The sequence below is a fragment of the Haemaphysalis longicornis genome, unplaced genomic scaffold (assembly GCF_048455015.1).
Source record: "Haemaphysalis longicornis isolate Haplotype H1 unplaced genomic scaffold, Haemaphysalis longicornis Haplotype H1 scaffold_6, whole genome shotgun sequence".
In the NCBI taxonomy this organism is placed as follows: domain Eukaryota; kingdom Metazoa; phylum Arthropoda; class Arachnida; order Ixodida; family Ixodidae; genus Haemaphysalis; species Haemaphysalis longicornis.
Genome location: NW_027526407.1, coordinates 48760982 through 48782780, shown reverse-complemented (window position 1 = coordinate 48782780; position 21799 = coordinate 48760982). Strand labels below are relative to the sequence as shown.

General features: G+C 47.8%; 1 protein-coding gene across 1 annotated transcript; it reads right to left on the bottom strand.

The window, feature by feature from the left end:
- Positions 1–3891: 3891 nt before the first annotated feature.
- LOC144142998 (uncharacterized) lies at positions 3892–12690 on the bottom strand. Its single transcript, XM_077674824.1, has 3 exons — positions 12501–12690; positions 8520–8634; positions 3892–4145 (listed from the first exon to the last, which is right to left on the bottom strand). The coding sequence occupies exons 1-3, from the start codon at positions 12688–12690 to the stop codon at positions 4139–4141; spliced, it is 312 nt and encodes a 103-aa protein (XP_077530950.1). The 3' UTR covers positions 3892–4138.
- Between the last annotated feature and the right edge of the window lie 9109 nt (positions 12691–21799).

Here is a 21799-nt window from a genome sequence, read left to right as displayed (position 1 = left end):
TTATAACCGAAGCCGAGGTCAGAGCGGCACTCGGAGTCCTTACCATCCGACCTGGGTCAGCACCAGGTATGGATGACACAACAACAAAAAAAAAAAAAAATGCTCCACAACCTCGATGACCAATCCATCACAATATTGGCCCAATACTATAGTACTACAGGATCAGTTAAATCCTATCTCATATGTGGAAACCTGATACATATGCCTGGCAAACCGCCCAGCTTTGAACACCATCGCCGAATTTCTCTTACGTCCTGTTTGGGAAAAGTCACAGAGCACGTCATCGGCGCGCGTCTGGTCAAATATCTTGACCGGGCCGGCGCATTTCCGCATACTACGGAAAGATTCCGGCATGGGTCATCTGCACAAGATATACTTCAAACTACAACACGAGATCATCGCACCCTCTCCAAAGTGGACGCGACAGCCAATCTTGTACTTGATCTCAAGAGAGCTTCCAACAGAGTCTCCCACACAACCATGCTACAAAATTTAGACTCAATAACTGCAGGACAACGCACGTACAACTACGTGAAGAACTTCTTAACCGTTGGCACGGCAGTGCTACAACTTGGCGGTATTGTAACCGACACCATACCCCTTCTTCAATAGGTACCCCTCAAGAGGCTGTACTGTCGTCGCTGCTTTTTAACCTAGCCTGGCTCAATCTCCCTCAGCAGATTGCATGGGTTCCGCATCTTCGGCATTGTATTTATGCTGACGACATAACCATTTGGACGCAGGGAGGCAGCGACGCATATATAATTTGAAGATGTTCTTCAAACGGAGGCTGAAATAGCCATTGCAGAAGCCACCAAGGCAGTCCTTGAATGGTCCCCAAAAAAGTCTGAACTTGCACTCCCAGCTAAATGAACTGCCCAGTCAACCAACCCAATAAAAATCTATATTGGTCATACAAACGTACCGGCACTACCGAGCATAAAATCCCAGGGCTCACTATACAGAGTAACAGGGACGAAACTCATCCCTGTTTAGTCAGGCCCCCTCTCATTGAACCCCAGCATAGTACATATAGTGGTACTATATATTGTAATGCGTAGTGTTCTAGGCTAAGGTATAGTATGGTATAGCTGTAATGTAGTATAGCACAGTGTTGAGTAGGTATAGTATATAATAAGCATCTCGGTATGCAAATATGCCAAAATCATTTACTAAGTGTCATTTAAAACCTGTCTGTAGGTTCATTCCAAACGAGGTTCAGCATGACCGCCAGTTAGTCCGCGATTTATTGTAGTACGCGATGCTGTTGCAGATGTAGCTGGCACAAGCTGATGTGGTAACGGGACCAGCGAACTCGCCTCCTAAACGGCCACATACACCCGTTTGAACACATACGTAGGGAAGTAGGGAGGTTAAGGCAGAGAAGCGCTACGGCAGTTGTCTACCAGGCCTTCAGAGAGAGAGAGAGAGAGAGAGAGAGAGAGAGAGAGAGAGAGAGAGAGAGAGAGAGAGAGAGAGAGAGAGAGAGAGAGAGAGAGAGAGACTATTATGAAAGCTGAAAATCCGATCACCTCTGCTACGAGAAGCGCTTGCTCTCGGGGTGAGATTTACTATAATGAGATGCGGTTCTTTCTTTAAGAAGTGTAGATGACCTAACGGGCCGGAAAAATAAAAAGACGAGGTAGGAAGAGATACGGAGGAGGATAACAACACGCGGAAAAATAAATCATGGACGTAACAGCGCGATTTATGTACATATACATCGAATCTCACGTAACGCTTCACAGCCCGGGGAAATTTCTCGAGTTTAGTGTCCCAGGTCTGTTCACTTTCCGTCCAAACTGGCAAGCCGTGGTCAGAGAAAAGGGCAAAGTTCATGCAGGAAATTTAAAATAGCTTTTAATTCCACTTGAGTTTGAGCTTTCCCGCTGGTAAGGGTTCATGTGCTTTGTGTTCGTTAGAATATTATATATATTCCTGCAAGAAGGTTCTAAGCAGGCAGACTAGAACTGCTGAATCTTTCAAACTATGTGATCTAAGGTGATGGTGTTAAACAATCCTGAGGAAAGAAAGATGGAAAAAGAAAGCAGTTACATCTACCTATTGCGTTTTTTTCTTTGTTGTAACTCTTAAGATAGGCCAAACGTGATACAGTAGGATCTCGTTGATACGATTCGGCTTAATACGTTTTTCGGCTTTATACGTTTTTCTTTTTTTATTACCGGTCAACGTCCCTTAGAAATAATGCATATTTGTGCGTTTAATACGATCACATTTTTGCCGAAAATTGGATAATACGATCGGGAAAGTACATCTTAACCTACATTTCAAAATCTTACGTTTACTCTCCGCTATACTATATCTTAACCGCTTCCCAAACAGGCGCGATCTGTACGTTGCGGAGCCGCTGAGGCCGTCGCAGTGCCGGTTTAACGGCGAAAACATCGCTGCCAGGCGTGGCCGCCCCGTCCAATGATGATGATACGTTGGGCGATGCGCTGCGCCTTCTTGCGAAATATATCATAATCGCACGGGAGGACGCCCTGCTTACATGCTTCGAAGAAGTTTGAACGCCAGGAGTCAACGTTGAAGGGTCAGTTCTACGCGAAAAAGTTGACATATCCGCGCTCTTCTTGCACACTGAAGACTTCCACGCGTTCAGCAGCTGGATTCACCGATTGAAGCTTTCACGGCATGAATTGTCGTACAAAACAGCGCCGGGCGAAGCGTAAAATACTGCTAGCTCCTTTTTTTTACGTTACAGAAAAATGTAGTCCTGGGCGTTGAAATGAAGAACGGGCCGTACAAATTGACCACCAACTTCAACGTTGCTCAATAAAATAGAGTTGCTTACGGAGTATGCATATTTTCTTTCTGTTTTTAACCTCTTTGGATAATACGAGTTTCGCATACGTTTTCTTTTCCGGTTCCCGTGAAAAGAAAACCAGCTTCCCCACCATCTTCCCGTGGGGAACCCTGATGAGGATGCGAAGCATCATGAGGGTTCCGTGTGGTTCCATTGTGTTGCCGTTATGTTGAGTGATTACTAGCGCCAGAGTGAATTCCGCGTCCGGGTCCACACCGGTGGCAAAGGCACGCAAGTACTGTTGTGTGACGGTGAGTAGGCGGTGGTTCTCGAGGCGCCGAAACTCGTCCATCATGTTCTTGTCGATGTTGTCGTCTCTGTGGTAGAATCGGTAGTCTCCGTCAGCGTTGGTGAGGTAAAGGTTGTTGACGTTGGTGCACCGGCTGAGAGCAACGTACACGCCCTCCTTTTCACAACTTTGTCTTCTTCTCCTTCTTCTTCTTTAGCGGTTCCCCTACGGGAAGATGCGACGGTGGTTGAACGCGAAGCTATCTCGTGATGGATTCTTTGGTTGGCCAATCCCTAGGGGCATCCTGCCACAATCATTATTAGAGGTGCTGAGGACGTGGCGAGAGCAACGTACACGCACTCCTCTTCGCAGCTTTGTATTCTTCTCCTTCTTCATCGAGTCCCCCTACGGGAAGATGACGACCGTGGTTGAACGCGAAGCTGTCTCGTGATGGATTCTTTGGTTGGCCAATCCCTAGGGGCATCCTGCCACAATCATCATCAGCGGTGCCTGGCCAGGCATGCGCAATGGGGGTGCGGACGGCGGACAAAAACGACAACGACAAGGGAGGAAGGGACACAGCCCCTAGCATGAGATGCTCCGCATCTAAGACGTACCAACGAGATTTCACTGTACCTGTTTTTGCCACAGCTAACCGGCACAGAACTCCATCATATTGCTGGAGTCAGACACGTGTTCACGTTGCCCATGCATGGTGGTACACGATAACCTCGCACTTCGGTAACGGAGGCCGCCTGCAGGCGATTTTAATAAAGTCTACACTCACTCACTCGCGTAAAGTTAATTGTTCATTAAAATGCAACCTATGTTTTTCTAAATGGTTCGTTTATTCAAATTGCTTTATTTTTTCGATCACAACCTACGCATTACGAAATACCGCTTCGAAAGAAAAAAAAACCTACCCTGAAAAACGCGCGTGTGCACGGAATTTTCTCGGCATGATACAACTTGCATGGGTTATGTCTGTATACTGGAGTTTCAGATCGTTGGTGTATTTTCTTCGGTTGCCGTTGCAGCTTCTGGAGATCGGGAACGACGACGTCTCATATTGCCCGACGGGGTCACGGCCTGTTGGAATAGCACAGAAAACAAGGAAACAATAATCAGATCACGTGGAACGATGCACGCAATGGCCGATAAACGTAATTTATATCCGTCGATTTAAGGCGTTCATGTCACATTTTGTAGTCAAGAATCGGCAGGCACTAAAAACTAAAGATGGGTCAGTGTTAACGCTTGTGAACCTAGTTCACGAGCGAAAGGGGAAGCGCACGCGCAGACGAACCAGCCGGCGCGTCACCCATAGTGAGAGAGAGCGACCAAGCGCCGGCCAAGCAGCGGTTAAGGCCTCGTCTAGTCACGTGGTACCGCAGGTGCTAGGCTCCGAGCGAGCGAGCTGTGACGCCTTTCCGCAGCGTATCACGTGGCTTGACGTCACAGCTGCCACACTTGTGCTCCGGCGGTTCAAGGTCATTGCGACGCGATGAATGACCTTGCGGGGCAAGGTGTGGTAAAGCTTTCGCTTCCATACCTTCTATACAGAAGCAACCTCCCATTTGTCTTCCCTCTTGCAGCTTTGTGCGGAATATTGAATTACCGCTGCGTTCAAATTCCGAATTTTATATCACCGCACATTGTTATCGGAATACGCAAAACTCGCCCTCCCTTCTTGCTACAAAAAATGCGAATAACAATCAGTAAACCAGGTTTAACAACGTGCCACGGAACGGCCTGATTGCCTTTCGTGCTGGCGTAGGGAGAAAAAAGTTCAGTGAATGAACATACGATCACACTTAATGGCGCTAGTATCATCATCATCATCACCAGCCTATCTGCGCCCACTGCAGGGCAAAGGTCTCTCCCATTGATCTCCAATTACCCCGGTCCTGTGCAAACTGCGACCAATTTATCCCCGCAAACTTCTTGATCTCATCTGCCCATCTAACTTTCTGCCGTCCCCTGCAACGCTTGCCTTCTCCAGGGACCCACTCTGTTACCCTTAATGACCAACGGTTATCTTGCCTTCGCATTAAATGCCCTGACCACGTCCATTTCTTCTTAATTTCTACTAAGATGTCCTTAACACGCGTTTGTTCCCTGGCCCACTCTGCTCTCTTCTTCTCCCTAATGTTACACCTATCATATTCCGCTCCATTTCCCGCTGAGTATAATGAGGCGCTAGTATATGAGGAACATTTGAATTACGACAGTTGGAAGGAAAAAACGGACAGGCACAGAAAATTATGATCCATGATGCCAGTCGGTATCATGGATCATTGATACTGACCGGCCCAAACCCAAACTCTGCTAGGCTTTCTCTTGTTGCTGGGCGTTACTCTAGTGAGGCGGCTCTCCGCCATGTCTCTTTCTTTTCGCGCCCCTTTACACTTGCACGATACAATTTTTCTTTTCCTTTTGTGCCTTTTTCTTCGTCTCTCAGTTACTATGACTCAGCACAAAACTGTGTTCACATCGCCCAGCAGAGAGGACATTTTGCTTGGACGAACTTTGCTGCACGCCTAATTGCCACTTCTGTAATTAGCAAGCTCAAATAACTTATGTAGGCCCCAGTACATGTCGCTAACACACGTCTCTAAGTCGAAAGCCAAAATGCAGTCGTTAGGTCCAGTGACAGCTGTGGTGGTGGTGGGTATATTATGGGGATGGTAATGTAGACTGCTCCTGCACGCATATTCCGCCCTCCCATCTCCCAGCGGGGCGAGGATTACCCCTTGCGCCCCCTCTCCCTGTGAGGGGGCACGGGTTGGCCATTGCCCGGTGGTCCGTAGGCCACGTGGAGTGTGGCATAGTGGCCCCGCTGAAGGGAACTCGCTCACGGACGTACGCGGTGCTCCTGGGTCGCCCGAGAAAGAGCGAGAGAGAGAGGGAGAGAAACAGACAGACAGACAGACAGACAGACAGACAGACAGACAGACAGACAGACAGACAGACGCCACGTCCTCTAGGGACGTGGCGTCTGGCGGGCAGACAAGGGGTGTTTGTTCATTAACCAGCGACGAGTGCGACAGAGACTGCCGGGCTTCCGACTCAGTCGGGTACGATGCATGCTGCTCGCTTCGCAGCTTCTTGAAGCTAAAACAAAAAAATTACTCGGCGCTAAAACAGGGACGACGAAGAAGACGTGTTTCTTCTTCGTCCCTGTTTTAGCTCCGAGTAATTTTTTTAGCACAATGTACCGACTGGCCCACATGAAGGTTTTGTTACTTCTTGAAGCAGCCGCCGTACTCCCACGAGGGTGACATCGGCGTGCGCTCCAGGAGTCGGTTTTGCAAGCACCCCGTGACTTCGCGCTCCCTGCTTGGGCAGGTGGTTTGAGCCGTTATAGGCTGCTTTTAGGCTGCTCCGTCACTCTGGGGAGCTGTTCCGGTTATCCCCGGAATCCACCTCCTGCAGTGCGTCGGCGGCTTACGCCGCTGGGAAAACAGCTGCTGATTTTCCCGCGGGGTCAGGCTCTGTAGCTTGACGCATACGGCTGGTAGGTACCCTCTTCCGGCCCCAAGACCAGGAGTGTTATACCAGGGGTGGTATTCTCGTTTTTTGTCTGTTTTGTGTCCGTTTCAAAACTGTCCGTTTTGAGCAAGCCCTGATTGGCTAAAAGCGAACACCCGGATGTGACGCATAGCAAGCACGGCGGAGCTTTGAGCGGCGGCTTCTCGGAGCAGACGATTAGGAGCAGACGAATTTTCGTCGCCTTGTTGTTGGTTCGCTGGTTGACCAATAAACACATAAAAGATAGTTTAAAATAGGTGTAGTCGTTTAAAATGTGTTTACAAGAACAGTTGCGCGTAAGTCAATCCAAATCCCACCTACAACTGGAAGTACGTCTCTGCGAAACGGACACAAAACGGACGTTTTCAAAACGGACAAACACGAGAGTACCGCCCCAGGACTGCTTGTTGTATCATGGAAAACCATACAATAAAAGCAATTCTAAGGTGCCATGTCGTCCTCACGGATTGACTGCACACGCGTGGCGAAGGCCGACCCTTCCTTACGGCTTGGATCGCTCGAACCCGTGGTGGGCCCCTTGGGAGCCTGCACTGCATTAGACAGGTGGGTCTCCGCAGTATGCGTGCTTGTGTCGCATTCCAGAGGTCCCTGGTTCGAATGCCACCCAGACCCAAAGTTGCCCAGCTTTCTTCTTAACTCAACCATTTAACTTTGCTTACAGGGTACACAAAAAAGCTAAATAAACCGCGTGACTGAGCAGGCGTGGATACCCGCAGAGATGGACAGATACATTTGATGGATAGACAGAGACTGGATAAATGGATGGGTAGTCCAAAAATTATGGGACGAACTGATGCAGATTTATTACATCATTCGCGCATGTCATTCTAGTACATACGCGTACTAAATACCATGAAATAGAACAAAGAATACTCGTGGCTTATGACTCTGTCAGAAGCCTGTCCGTTTCGAAACCATGGTGGCAGTAGGGCTTGGGTTATTCGACCCTCAGAAGTGACCAGCTGTGTTAAAAGCGTCCACGCAGGCACAAAATGAAGGATAGGGTACTGCTGAACCGATTTTTTATGCGTCAGGGTGGTAATCACTGACGATGTCATCTATTTTTCAGCTTTAACCGCGTCGAATCTGCAATTTTGGCTGTCCAGGTTCCCACTTTCCAGCTCGCGACCCATCGCGTTGGCTTAGTGGCTAAGGCATTGTACTGCCGAGCCCGATGACGCAGGTCCGATTCCGGCCGCCAAGGGTGTTTTTCGGACGGAGGCGAAAAGCAAAAAAAATTAAGCAGTATTCCGCTCAATGTGAAAGCGGTCGGAAGTGAAGAGCAGCGATTCGCCATAATGGGCTGTAGCGCCCTTACCAGCTCACTGCTGCCACCCAATGCAATTCAAATTTCCCGCCTTCGCAGTGCTCGCGCGCCCCCTGTCTGGAACTACGCCAGCGGGAGTTCTGTCCTTTTTGTGCTTGCTTTTCCTCCCGCACGTGCCGGCGTTGCACTGCCACTTTTTTTCGCTTACTATCGTGAAAACCATCCCAACGAGCGTTCCTAACTAAATGAACGCGGGCGCTGGCGGTTAATTACATATCTTTTGATGTACCTACAGTTTCATTGCGCTAAAAAACGGGGATATGTATGACAAGACCCAGCTGTTCACGAGTTTCGAACGCTTTTGGCTATATAAACCGCTTGGCTTTCGAAGCCTCCGGGTTACGCCGCGACGACAGCCTCTACGACGGTACGCCGTGTGGCTCTGTTTGGGTCCAGCGAGCGAGCGTTAAACATCTCCCCAGGTGGTCACAACTAACAAGGAGCCCTCCACTACGGCGTGCCTCATAGCCCAGGCCCAGGTGTACACCTTCGGGGCGTTCAACCGCACAGTCAACCAATCAAATCAATTTACCGCTCGCCTATATCGTCTGTTGCGGGCAGGTGACTCCTTCGCCCTGCCTTACCCATTCATGGCAAAGCACTTGCAGGCCATTCCTTGACACTGGCCTCCGTAGCCCGTGTTGTCGACGCAAAACTGGGAACACCTCTGGTCGCCGCCCATCATGCACGGGACCTCCCCTGCGTAGCAGACACCGGCACGTTGTCAGCCCCCGCCGGAAATCGTGTTCCGCGAGCCTCAAACTTATACCTATGAAGAGAATATCCCGACTCACTCACTCACTCACTCACTCACTCACTCACTCACTCACTCACTCACTCACTCACTCACTCACTCACTCACTCACTCACTCACTCACTCACTCACTCACTCACTCACTCACTCACTCACTCACTCACTCACTCAGTGACTTGAAATGTAGAAACTTCAAATTTCGGGTGTCCATTCGTTTCATGGTGAAGAAGCTCCCTAAGTTTGAGTTTTCGGGAAAAACACTCTTGGGAAAACAAAATGGAGTAAATTGGCTTTTAAAACTTGATCACTTCGTAGGGCCAACAGAATATCAAACTGGTTTCTGCTTAAGAATGTAACCAATACAGACGTCTAGAAAGTCGTAAACCCTAACTTATACGACTTTTTAGACATCTGTATGGGTTTTTAGACGCCTGCACCCTAACAGTACTTGCGGGGGGATCTTGGTTTGGCGGTAACTTTTCAGTTCATGTTAGGCTTTTTGGTATGTTGGGTTGGGTTTTGCTCACAAATGGCACCCGTACAAATGCAAAAAAAGCAAATGTGAAGAATTCCGCATAAGAAACCTATAAAAAGCCGAGCGCTACTTTTGTTCCCGATCACACCCCAAGTGAATGAGAGAGAAGTCCTTAGATATACTCAATCAGCGCGTTACAAACAAGACCTCCCTCGATCCTCTTAATCCAGCTTTACCGCGAGGGAAGACACTACCGTTTCCATAAGAACAGACCAACAAACTCTTGATACCAGCAAGTGACACCTCCTCTACTAAATGCCTGCAATGGCCTCGATGTTCCTCCAAGACTTTGACACTGCGACGGATATCGCAATGGAGAACGTATATATGCATAGGAATGTCCTGCCATACCTCCTCACACCCCTTCCACTGCGCACCCCACTAGGGCGCAGGAGGCAACACAGGCAGCTCACCTTGGGGAAACGTCGTATACATTCAGCGCGCCCAGGAAGTGAGTCGCCTTGTTAGTGAAACCCTAGATTAAAGGAGTACAAAGTTCACAAAAAAACGCACGAGGTTTCTTATGTTAGCCCTAATTAGAATTGAAGGCGAAAGTCTGAGGGGTGATGCGTTAAAGAAAAACGCGTTTTCTTTGTTTCACTTTCTCTTTTTCCACATTCACGTCCACCGTCGACATCTTTCTTTCTCTTCTGGCGTGACTATTTTACCAGCAACTGTTATATTGACTTCCACACGAATTCGCTTCTCCATTCACAATTTTAGAGGCCAAGCTCCTTAGGGGTTCAGGCTGTCGGCGTCTCCTCTCGTCGTCTCATGTCGTCACGGTAAATCAACTTGTCAAACGGTGGTCAGAAAACAAGTGACGAATGGATAAAGCCGGTTCAAAATAAACTAAATTTAAACTAATTAAAAATACAGAAATAATCAGGATATAATTGCATTAAGAACACAAATTTGTTAAATTCCGTCTAGAAATTGGTTTCAAATGCCAGGTTTTCTCCTGTGAAGCATACTTCTGAGCCTGCTGCGGCGTGTGACACGAAGAGAGCTTACGGCCAGTCTGTCTCTCATTTAAGTGCTTAAATCCAGGTCAAAGCAAGAGAGGGCGCCACCGCCTCAGCAAGTGCGCGATTGCTCCTCCCACCGGCGCTACTCCGGCTCCCAATCAGCGCTCGCCGTGTGGCGAGAGAGAGATTTCCACTCTTTGAATAAACATATACACTGCATGCTTCGCCCCTCCCCAGGTTTCACGTTGGTGGCGGTGAACCGGGATTTTTTTCCATTTGCTGCGCTGCTCATATGTTCGCTCGTTCGACACGTTTTTTTTCCTGCTCCCTTTGTCTGTGGTGTACTGGCGCGGACGGGCACCTCTCACTACTGCCGGGTGTACGCTCATGCTATGGAACACCTCTTCCTATGGAACGCTTTCTGAGGAGAATTTTTTTACACGTTGGAGACAGCGGAATTTTCTCACGGACGTTGAAGGTCGAATGAACGACGAAACTTATGAGGCTCAGCTTAAAGGGCACATGAAGACAAAATACTTTTTCAGTTTGATGATGATGATTGCTATTGGTTCCCCTTTGTAGCGGGGTGATGACATGTCATCTTACCAAAAAGGACTAATATACCCACGTTTTAAACTCTTGGTTTGGTACTAGCGCTGCTTAGGGCAAGCACAAAAAGCTTATTAGGTACAAACTTTTTTTTTCAGTTACACGTGGTAACTGTCCTAGGCAATATTCCCCTCTCTGGTTTTCATCCACCAGAATTCTAATCTTCTTTTAGTCGCCTCGAAAGCCTTGAAGTTAACTTCCTCTGTGCTACCCTTAAATCCTAGGGCTTCTGGAAGCCGAATATTTCCCTCGTGTAGATTTGGATGGATACCCTCACATTCTAATACTACGTGCCGCATAGTTTCTGTTTCTTTTCCGCTGACCGCGCATACCCCGTCATTTTGTGAATACTTCCCCACAAAGCTATTAATTCGCGAGCAACCTGTTCTAGGCCCAAAAACCAAAGCACTGCCCTGGGAATTATCGTAGAAATTTTCCTTTCTGGTGTTCAATTTCTCAGCCCTGTACATCTCTAACGACGTTTTAGCTTCCATTTTTTTTTCTCTCCATCTATTCGTTTCAATCTGCCTTGCCTTTTGTGAATAACCAGCCTTTAATAACTCACTTAGCTCAATTCCGGCCGCGAAGGACTTTTTTTAACTGAAAGAAAAACGCAAAAAATATTGTAAGACTTTCAAATTTCCCGGTACAGTGACGTATTATGGACACAAGCGGTAACGTGGGCCGGTACCGAAGCCATAGTTATTACACGTTAGCATTGAAGTGATGCGATCGAACGGCACGTTTCTCGACTGCAAACAAGATTCTGTGACGTCATATAGATATCGTCTGAAAATGGCTGGGGAGTGGCCAGTGGTGCATCAGTTTTCCGTTGTATCTTCATTATTTCTTTGTGCCGCAGTTATCTACGGGGACGCATCTCCAAAACAGCCCTCCGCATCCTCGAAACCAAGGCTCAGCTACCCAAAATAGAAATCGTCTGGGTACCCGGACACACATCCCTCGCCGGTAATGAGGCGGCCCATGCCGCTGCCCGCGCGCACGTACACCGGGCCATTATCTACGAGGGACGAAAATCGCCTGCTGCTTCCTAAACAGGACCTCTCGTAAAATGTGGCGATATTCTGGCCCCCTATCGCCAAAGCAGAAGAATATTCCCAGCTCCACATCCTCAGCTATCGAGACAAGAAGCCAGCAGCCTGAGAAGAATACAAACTCCTATCCTCATCGCCCCATTCTTCACGCAATCTACCCCACAATGTACCCGGCCACCTGTAATTTCTGTTCCTTACCCGGCATCCTATACCACCAAGTATGGGAGTGCGGATGAACCCCAGGCCTACCCCCCAACCCTTCCCCCTCTTACGAGCAGTGGGTGGCCTGCCTGAGAAGTGCGGACCCTGGGACCCAGCGCATACTGGTGAATCGGGCCTGGACTGCCAGCCAAAGCCAGGGCATACCGGACAGGGCATACCGGACCAGGGCATACAGGCCAGGCCATACCGGACTAGGGACGCCCCCCACCGGGCGGGTGCCCTAACAGCAGCACCAGCGCTCGTGAAATAAACATTTATTCCTCCTCCTCTTTGGTGTTTGCGATAGAACTGCTATCATTGTCATCGGACAGAGCAGCCTTTTTAATGAGCTGAAGTTGTATTCTGTCTCCATGGCCCCTTTATTAAGGTTCGCTCACTGCCCACACTTCCCCCTCGCGAGAATGGCAAATGGGGTCTCTTACGGGGCTCTTCACTCATGTAGCGGGCTCTTCCGTCCCGGGGTGGCCGCTGCGGCCCGGTCGGGTACATGAGACCTGGTTGGCAGGTGCAACGGTAGCCGAGGCAGGCTCCGGGTGAGTGGTGGGACTGGTAGCAAGACAGCTGACACGCCGCCGAGTCGCCGTACAAGCAAGGATCCGAGGGGTCGTACATACCTGTTTGAAAAGAATCCGGTGTCTCAGAAGTGTAGAACAAGGACAGTGGAAATAAATAAATAAATAAATAAATAAATAAATAAATAAATAAATAAATAAATAAATAAATAAATAAATAAATAAGGGCATTTGTGCTGGTTCATGGATCCTACCCTCCAAGAAAAGTGAGGTTTAGTAGATTACGGTGTACAAGTCTCGCATCACAACCAAATAAAAAGATGAACTACTGCTTGCGCGGTACAACAACCCACAAGCAAACAAACGACTGCAATGCATAGTGACGCCTCTTGTGACGCCTGTGGCTCTGTGTCTTAATACTAGAGCACACGCTACATATAATAACGTTATATGTATATATACTATAACGATGTGATATGCTAATCGCCAAAAAAAAATACTGGGTGGGATTTCTTCACGTTTCATGCTGTGGGAAGAAGATAACGAATACAAGCCATAGATCATGTGTGCAAAAATAATGATGAAATCAGTTACGTCAGGGTAGGCTCACAGGCGTGCATAGAAAACAAAGTTGGGTATTCATAAAATGTGTCTTTTCAGAATACCGATTGTAGATGCGCTGGAGTCTGTATATAGGCCACAAGGCGCTTAGACATTTAGAATTATGAAAAAAAAAATTGCGCTGTTGGCAGACTTTTACAGCACATGAAGTTTAACGCCACTGTGAGTGGTTGGGAAGGGGTCGAGAAGGCCTGGCTTATTTCGCCTGGTGGTTACGCACGGTAGGGTAAACACGGAGAAGGAGCCAACGTTAGATTTACCGTTACTGCGTAAGCGACACTTAAAGGTAGACTAACATTTTTGGGGACTGTTAGCTTACAGCTGTGTATTGCTACTGCTGAGTATACAGAAACATATGCAAGCTGATGAATTGTGGCAGTCGGGTAAAGCTTGAAAAGAGAGCATGGCTCTCCGATGTGTATCCCTTGACAGGGTATTGAAGGGACCGACAATTAATTACCATAATGTACGGTGAGTTTACGCTTACTGTCGAAGTTAACTGTGTATGTCATTAAAATCCTCTAGGCGCAGTAGTATCTTACCGTTATTATTATATGAGAACAGGATAATCTTAGTTTTAACATGAAACGATCTTACGAGCCCAGCGCTTTCGTGGCTGGCACAACGCAGCGGATCGTCTTCCACTGGATCGGATTGGATTGAACTCGACTTTTTAACGTTTGTTTACGACTATATTTACGAGTAAGTTGGCCTGGACGTTGTCAAAAGTAGACTGACAAACTAAGCACGATAGCTTTCCGTTGGTGACTTAGCGTACTTCCGAGGGAATTAGCTTAACGAATCATCATTTAATTCTAAAGGACAAACGTGGGGTCTTTAAAATTCATTTCACGGCAATTTTTCCAATCCTGGTGGTTGTAGCAACGGCATCGAAAAACGGCTAATTATCTATGATATATATCGACGGGGATAAAGATATCCACGTTTATGGCGTCACCCGAGCAGTCAAACACACTGGGTGCTGGGAAATGGGGGAGTAATTTTGGGGGGTAGAAGTGGATTGGGTTTGAGTAGCAGGGGGCATAATGTCACGGAGAAACTGGGAGTTACCGAATGGGTCCGTGTATCAAACGTTTCACGTAAGCTACACGATTTCCTAACCGCAATTGGTCCCATTTTTATCGTCTGTTTCAGTTTCAGTTTCAGTTTATTAGTCATTCCAAAAAAGTGGTACAGTAACATAGTATTATACAGACGAGGGTCACAAAGTTCAAAACTGTAACGGGACCCTCGATGAATAATAACAAACAATTAATTAGATCAAGTAAACAAGCAACATGTAATACGAGTGAATGACAATTAATTATACAATATATTGGGGTGAGTAATCATTATAAGCGAACAGCAGGCAACGAAAAGCAACGCGAAGATAAAAGAAAAAGAAAAAGACAAAAGAAAAAAATCGCATTTTCTACTTATTAGCGGAAATTGTCGATCAAAATACAATTATCTAAATTATATAACCACAAACCCGAAAACCCTAAGCCCCCCCCCCCCACCCCAAAAAAAAAGCCCCAAAACAGGCAGATAATCACTTTACAGAAAACATTTAAGTGACTTTTTGAATGATGACAATGTAGACATCAATTTAACAGGCATCGATGCCGTTGCCCTAGTTTTATATGTATATACGAGGATGTAATTGCGCGTATACCCGAGAAAAATGGACGTAATCGCTTTCGAGATGGCGGCACAGCCACCAGCGCTTTGCAACAAATTTGAATACTTTGACGAACCTGCATGTGGAGCAAACGAGAATATTGAGAAAATAGGGAGTTTTAGAATAGGGGAAGCCGGCGTTGGGGGCCCCCAAGAAGTTAGGGGAACCCAAACGCAAGGCGCTCGCGCGCGGAGAGTTTTAGAAGAGGGGCGCCCCCGACAGCCCGCAACCGGCTTGCGTTGCTCAGCTCGGCTCGGGTGATGGAAACTTTAGGCTTAGCGTCGTGGCGAAAATTTGATCGCCGCTATCTGTGCAACTGCGAATGACAATCCATAACACAACTTTTCACCACACTATCATCCACTTTCTCGCATGTGGAAGTGTATTTCAGCTATAACTGCCGTTTCAGCGATCGGTGACCAAGACATCTGCATTGCCTGTTTCGACGCTTCCGCGCAGGTAGCGCCATCTCTCAGCCGCTCCGCGCACCGCGCGCCGCGGCGATCGGTCGGATCGCCGAACGTCCGCGGCCGCTCAGCGTAGGCTTAGCATCGCGGCAGATATCTGATCGCCGCTTTTAAAATAAGCCCTGACAACAGGCCCTAGCACAATTTTTCATCACACTAACACTTACTTTCTCGCATGTGGAGTTTCTTTTTAGCGATCAGATTGATTCGGAAGAGCAGCGACAAGCGGTTGCTACCGTGGTCTGCGCCGGTTCGAGCCGCTGAGCGTGCCGAGCTGGCAGGCGCGGCCGGCGTGTGCGCGGACTGTTTCTGAAGGCAGAAAACGCTTCACGATTACCTGCTTTATCCATATCTAGCGAACGACGCGCGGAATCAACAAATTCAGCTCAGCGATCGTCGTAGTTGATCGGGTGACGAGCCGCAGGTTTCGCTTCAGCCATGGTCACGCGCAGTCTCGCTGGCTGCGAGAGCGACGCAAGAACGCAGACTCCAGCTTTGGGGCGCCCGCTATTTCAGCAAAATAGCGTGAGCGCTAAACGCAAACCCAAAACCCCAAGGACGGCTTGGGTTCTGCGCATGCGCAGTACGACGCCCCAAGACGCTTGGGGGCCCCAGAGCGTTGGGGCCCCCTATTCTAAAACTCCCTAATATCATTTATAAGACTTGAAAAGCGGGAGGGCCAAAGGCAGAACATTTAGGGACACCATTGGTATACACTCATAGGAGAGGGAAAACTGCCTACTTACTTACAAAACATGGCTTATTTTACTTGAAAAAATGTGTAGTGAAATACTCATTTAGCTTAAGCAGTTTTAAAACAATAGCTTGTGGTAGACGACATTAAAAGCCTTACTCAACTGAACAACACCCACTGGGCCTCTTCCCAGCGCAGATTCCGGAGCGTATAGCCTTAAATTGACAAGACGAGTCGGAGTCGACCACCCGGGGTTTTGTGCACAGCATAGAAGCAGTACATATATGGAAAGAAATTGGCCGGAAGTATTCTGGGGTCTTATTGTGAGCAGGGAACCTCTATAGATTAACAATACATGCTCCCTTCCAATAGGCGGCGAGGAATGTACCGTTTTGGGGGACTTTTAAAAAATACTCGTCGAAATCGAAACGGCGGACATCTCCGAACCCCTTCGGTATACTGCAAAAGGAATGTACCACACGAGTCTGATGACTTTATTTGGTCTAGGGATTTTGCAGCGAGGCTTTCGGCGGTCTATGACGTATCTGCACTTTTGTCAGATCGCATAAACAATCTAAAGGAGCATTTATCTGCACTTTTTCTTGCCGAACTGCTACGCAAACGTATCACCTCTGTCCACTCTCATTGGATGGGCCACGCGCTGTCTCTCCGGGCGAATCATTTGAAATTTGTGAACGAATATGATCGATGGTTGCTGTTACGCGTAGTCGTCTGCTTCGACGTCTACTACGGTTGCGGACGTTGGAGAACCGCTATAAGCCCCGGCACGCTGGCATGCCGTAAAACGCGCAGTTTAGCAGGCATGCAAGAAAAAAAAAAAAAAAACACTGATGGCCGTATAGATTGCGACCAACCGCCTCACCCATATATGAGGCCCTTGAGAAGTGACCTTGAAACGCCATTGAGGTGGCCGAGCTTTCGTAGCCAGGCTTGACCACGGTGCGCTTCACGGTCAAGTAGTAGCTTCGGCGCGTAAAACAGGGATTTAAAGGGACTCTGCGACACTTTCGATAAGCGCTTTCATTCTTTCCTTCGCGTCTGAAACCACTGCGAAAGCTGTAGTTATCGCCAGCACGGAGCGGCACTGCATGATTTGCTCGTCGCACCAGATACGCCTTCCATTACTGCTTTGTTTTTGTGGCTTTTTTTAAGTTGCTATCGAAAAGCGTTCATCGCTGCAACTAAAGGAAAACCGGCCAACAGCCGCTACATGGCCTTAGTGACGTAATTCGAGCCGTCGAAGAACGTCAAGACCGGGAAAGAGAGAAAAATCTTTTGAGCGAGTTTAAGAGTTATCTGATGGGCATAGAGCAGTAATTTTTGGCTGAGGTACTTTGTGACCCCCTAATCTAAGTACTGGGGTGTGTTGGGTGACTACGTTCTGCAAGCATCTAAGATTTCAAAAAAAAGTTGAAAAAAGTGTTGCAGGGTCCCTTTCAAGGAGCCACGAAGACAAAATGCAGCTTTGGCCAGCTTGAAAGAACTAGCCTTTGAAACTCACTCAGCTCAATCCCAGCCACTAAAGACGTTTTGCAACCGAAAAAAAAAAAACGCAAGAAATATTGAAAGATTCAAATTTCGCGCTACAGTGACGTAACAGGGTCAGGAATGACGCCATAGAATCAATAATTAAAAACAGAGCAAACTTCACGTTAGCATGCAAGTGATACGATCGAGAACTAGAGACCCCACTGCAATCGCCCGGTCATGTATACGTTGGTGGTGGCTTACGTTCACGGCCGATCGCGCAAACAAGATTCTGTGACGTCATAGAAAATCGTCGGAAAGTGTCCGGGGAGTCGCCACTGCTTCGTATATTTTCTCTAATATCTGGAATATTTGTTTAAAGTTTGAAACAAAATTGGTATGACTGTTGTTGAGACAAAGCAACCTCTTAATGAACCAAACTTTTATTTTGTCTTCATGACCCCTTTAAACCACGCGCGAATGAAGCGGTGTGTATGAACGTGCACCGATACAGCGGTTAGGGTTCAAAGCAACGGCCTGCAGGTGGCGCTGTCGGATTACCGGATTGCGAAACACGGAAAGCAGAAACGCGGCTTGCCGAAAATAAACACCCAGCTGCGCGAAGTATACGTTCACTCGTACGCCAGTCGTGTTCTTTTTTTTTTTTTTTTTTTTTGCGAAATATATTGGCGGAAATTCTCTCTCGCCTCTTTTCTGGCAGCGCCGCCGTTTTGAAGACGACCTAAACTGGCGGAACTGTGTGGTCGTAAAAATACTTCAGCAACAACAGTCTCCTACGAACTAAAACTACATAAACAGCCCTAAAAACTTCACCAACGCACGGGTGCCGGTATAAGTCATCGAATTTTCACTTTGCTTTTGCAGTAGCAAAGAAATCTTAGGAAGATTTCAGAGCAAATATTCTGGAAATGTACGGAGACAGGTTAATTTACGTTTTGGTTTTGTGGGATGTACACTTGAAAAATATTCTGGCAACACAAAAAAAAAAGGCATTGTCCGCAGAAACGCCGTCCAAATGAGCGGCGTTCTGTGGCGCCAGACACCGCTGAAATGATCCGCGACCCTGCTACGATTTCAGCACAAAAGTCCGTCGTCTCCGAAATGGAGCCCCGTGCCGATAGGAATAAGGTCCAGGCGTACCGCGGTGGCGCTGCTGAAGTGGATTCGAAAGAATCATGCACCCCTCCATCAAACGACGGCGATGATTAAACGCGAAGCTTTTCGAGACGGATTCTTTGGTTGTCGCCTTAGTTTTCCCGACCGCTTCGACCATGCCGAAATGGAGCAATCGCATAGACTCCGACTTCATAACGCGAGGGACTCAGTGTCGCGGAAAGCGACCGAGAAGAGAGACACGCAGCCGGCCGCCCGATTCCTTGGGGCTGAACGCAAGCCACTGCCACGAGGGCGAGGAGCGAGCTATGCCCGTGCCCCAGTGCGCGTGCGAGCCGCCTCTTTATAATGCATTAACACACTCCCCCCGCCGCCAAGATGCAAAGGTCGAGCAGGAGGAAGGAACTATACTCGGTTACAACTCAAGAACGGCACCACCTCATGTAGTGTATCCCTCCGCCAAAGCGCCGGACCCGTGACGTCAGTGCTCGCGCGTTTTGAAAGGGGATTGCTATGAATGCGTGATATCGTCTGCCTTGTCTCACGCAGTTTGTTTGTCGTCACTGGAGTCGTTTATAAGCATATTAAGTCTAAAAAATCACGGGAACGGCTCACGCCATGTTCAAAATATTCCCAGTAACGCCCTACTTGCGCCACGCGGAGAAACATCCGGCTACGGTGATAAGGCACAGCGGCAACTTCCGGTGGTCACCGAGTATACTTGGCAGTAGGCGACCAGAGTTGATGCCCTCATGTTCTACAGACAAACAGGTGGTAGAAGGCATCAGTACAAATGTGTTCTTCCCGAGGAATCGGGCAACTGGCTGTGCGGCTCCTTTTCTCTGTCGGTTCCTCCGACACCCACGTTCGATTACAGCCACGAGAAGCGTTTTTTTTTCTTTTAACTTCGGCGTTTTCGCGTTACAGACGCCATCAGCGAGAACATTAAAGCTTCGCTTTAAAACTAGACGGCTCATGGAAGAAAGAACCATTTCACGGAGGCTCGTAAGCTGTTTGAAATAGTTGCGCAGGGCTTGCATTTTCGCATAATCGATGATTTTTTTTAACATCGATCAGATCGTGATGCGGCAGTACTATTTAAATTTATACTGACTGGACGCTTCCGATGGTGTAGCCGCTTGCAGACGCTCGTTTTACTATACGTTCAAAAACACATTATGGGCGTCATAAATCTGTGCGCCCAGTGAAAAACTGCTCGGCATAACAAAAAGAAGGAAGAACCATTGTTGAGCAGTTGTGAAGAAAAAAAAAAAAGTTGCGAACCGGGAGCCAGTGTCTCTGCTGTTGACTTTTCTCTTTTAATAGCTCAATTAGAAACAATTTTTTTCTTAGCAAGCATCCCTAGAGAGATTGAGTAATACAAGTCACTGATACAAGACACAGGAACGGATACAAGGTACAAAAATCAACACAAGAACGGTAGTAACGTAACGATTCAGCAACGACAGGGAAACACGGGATAATGCAAATTAAAAGTAATTCCTTACCTGGTTGGCTTCGGCGATTCTGCCCTCGAACAGCTGTGAAGACTGCAATACAGAGATAAAAAGGATTATAAATTACGAGCTAAAAAATGTATCACACCTCACTTCATGATTAACTCACTTACGAGAAAAAAACACGAAGAAAACAAATAATAGACGGTTATTGTATACGTGGGGCATCCACATTCATTAAGGAAGCACGCATACGAGGGGTATTAGTGAACTAAAGTAAGAATAAAGGTAATTCCCGATGATTGCTTTTAGTTCAAGTCCAGTCGCTCTGTTTCCTCCGCATTCTGCAATTAAATTTTGATCAGGGCTAATGAAAGGTAGCTTAGCTCCTCCAATATGGTTTATGAGTCGTCATCATCATCACCACCATCATAATCATCGTCAGTCGCGTGTATAATATGCTTATCCTCCCCACTACAGCATGCAAAAGTGGTGGGTTAAAAGCACCTCGCTTTTCATAGAGAGTTACATTTCTAGACGCGCACCTTGGAAGCCCCAGACAACTGCGCAAAGCTTGAGCCTGTACGCTCTCTTGTACGTCAGAGCTCGTCTTAGGCTCGGAGCCCGTACCGCTGCAGGAGACGTAAAAAAAGGAGCCTTACATAGAGCAGCAACAGTGACAGCCGATCACCGTTCCTGTCAGCATGCTCTAAACGGGCCCAAATGAGGAGAGGCGTTGTCTGAGGTGACGCCTATGGGGCGCTCAGGATTGCGAATGATCCAATTTGATCCCAAGAAGTTTATGGCTGGGGACGTCGGGGTTTTTGTAGCGTAAGCTACACTGGCCGAGGTTGAGCAGTTTCGCGTGGGCCGTCAAGGGCCGTTCTGCGCAAGCGCGAGGAGCATTGGATTGGTTTGGATAGGATCGGATCGGGTTGGATTTACTTGGATTGAATTAAATTGGATTGTGTTGGATTGTGTTGGATTAAAACCCAATCCAATTGGATTACGGGTGTATAGAGAATTGGGTCTGCGCATTCGCCGGTCGGCGCATTCCAGAGGAGTGACGTCATAGCCGTGGTAGACGCACTGGCGCCGGCGCCTGCCTAGCTGAGCGCCTCCGTTGCGCAGTAGCTAAGTCTGACGCTGCGCAGGAGCCGCTTGATAGCCTTTTCACGTGGCTCCTGGAGAGCCGTGCTGCGCATGCGCGAGGAGCAGTGACTGGACTGGACTGGACTGGACTGGACTGCACTATACTGAATTGAATTGAATTGAATTGAATTGGTTTGGATTGGATTGGATTGGAAATCGTTGTAGCAGCAGTAAGCATAATCAGCTAATCCTAGACAACCAGGAAACCTAAGAATAACCAGCTGAACCTTAGCTCCCGATACGCATACCCTGGCATAGCCGAACTAAACCACTGCTAATTTTGACTAACGTTGCAAGCTGGGGTTGTTGGTTCATGGTGGCTAAAGGCGCAAAACCAGCGGTAAAAAGGCACTGCACACAGAAAAAAACCACAAGGACAGCCACCAGGACAATGGCTGTTCTTGTGGTTTCTTTCTGTGTTTAGCGTCTTTTTCCACTGGTTTGGAATATTTATGGTTTTTGCACGCCGTATATTACGGGAGGATAACGAGAGACACTTCTGGTAAAAGAAATTG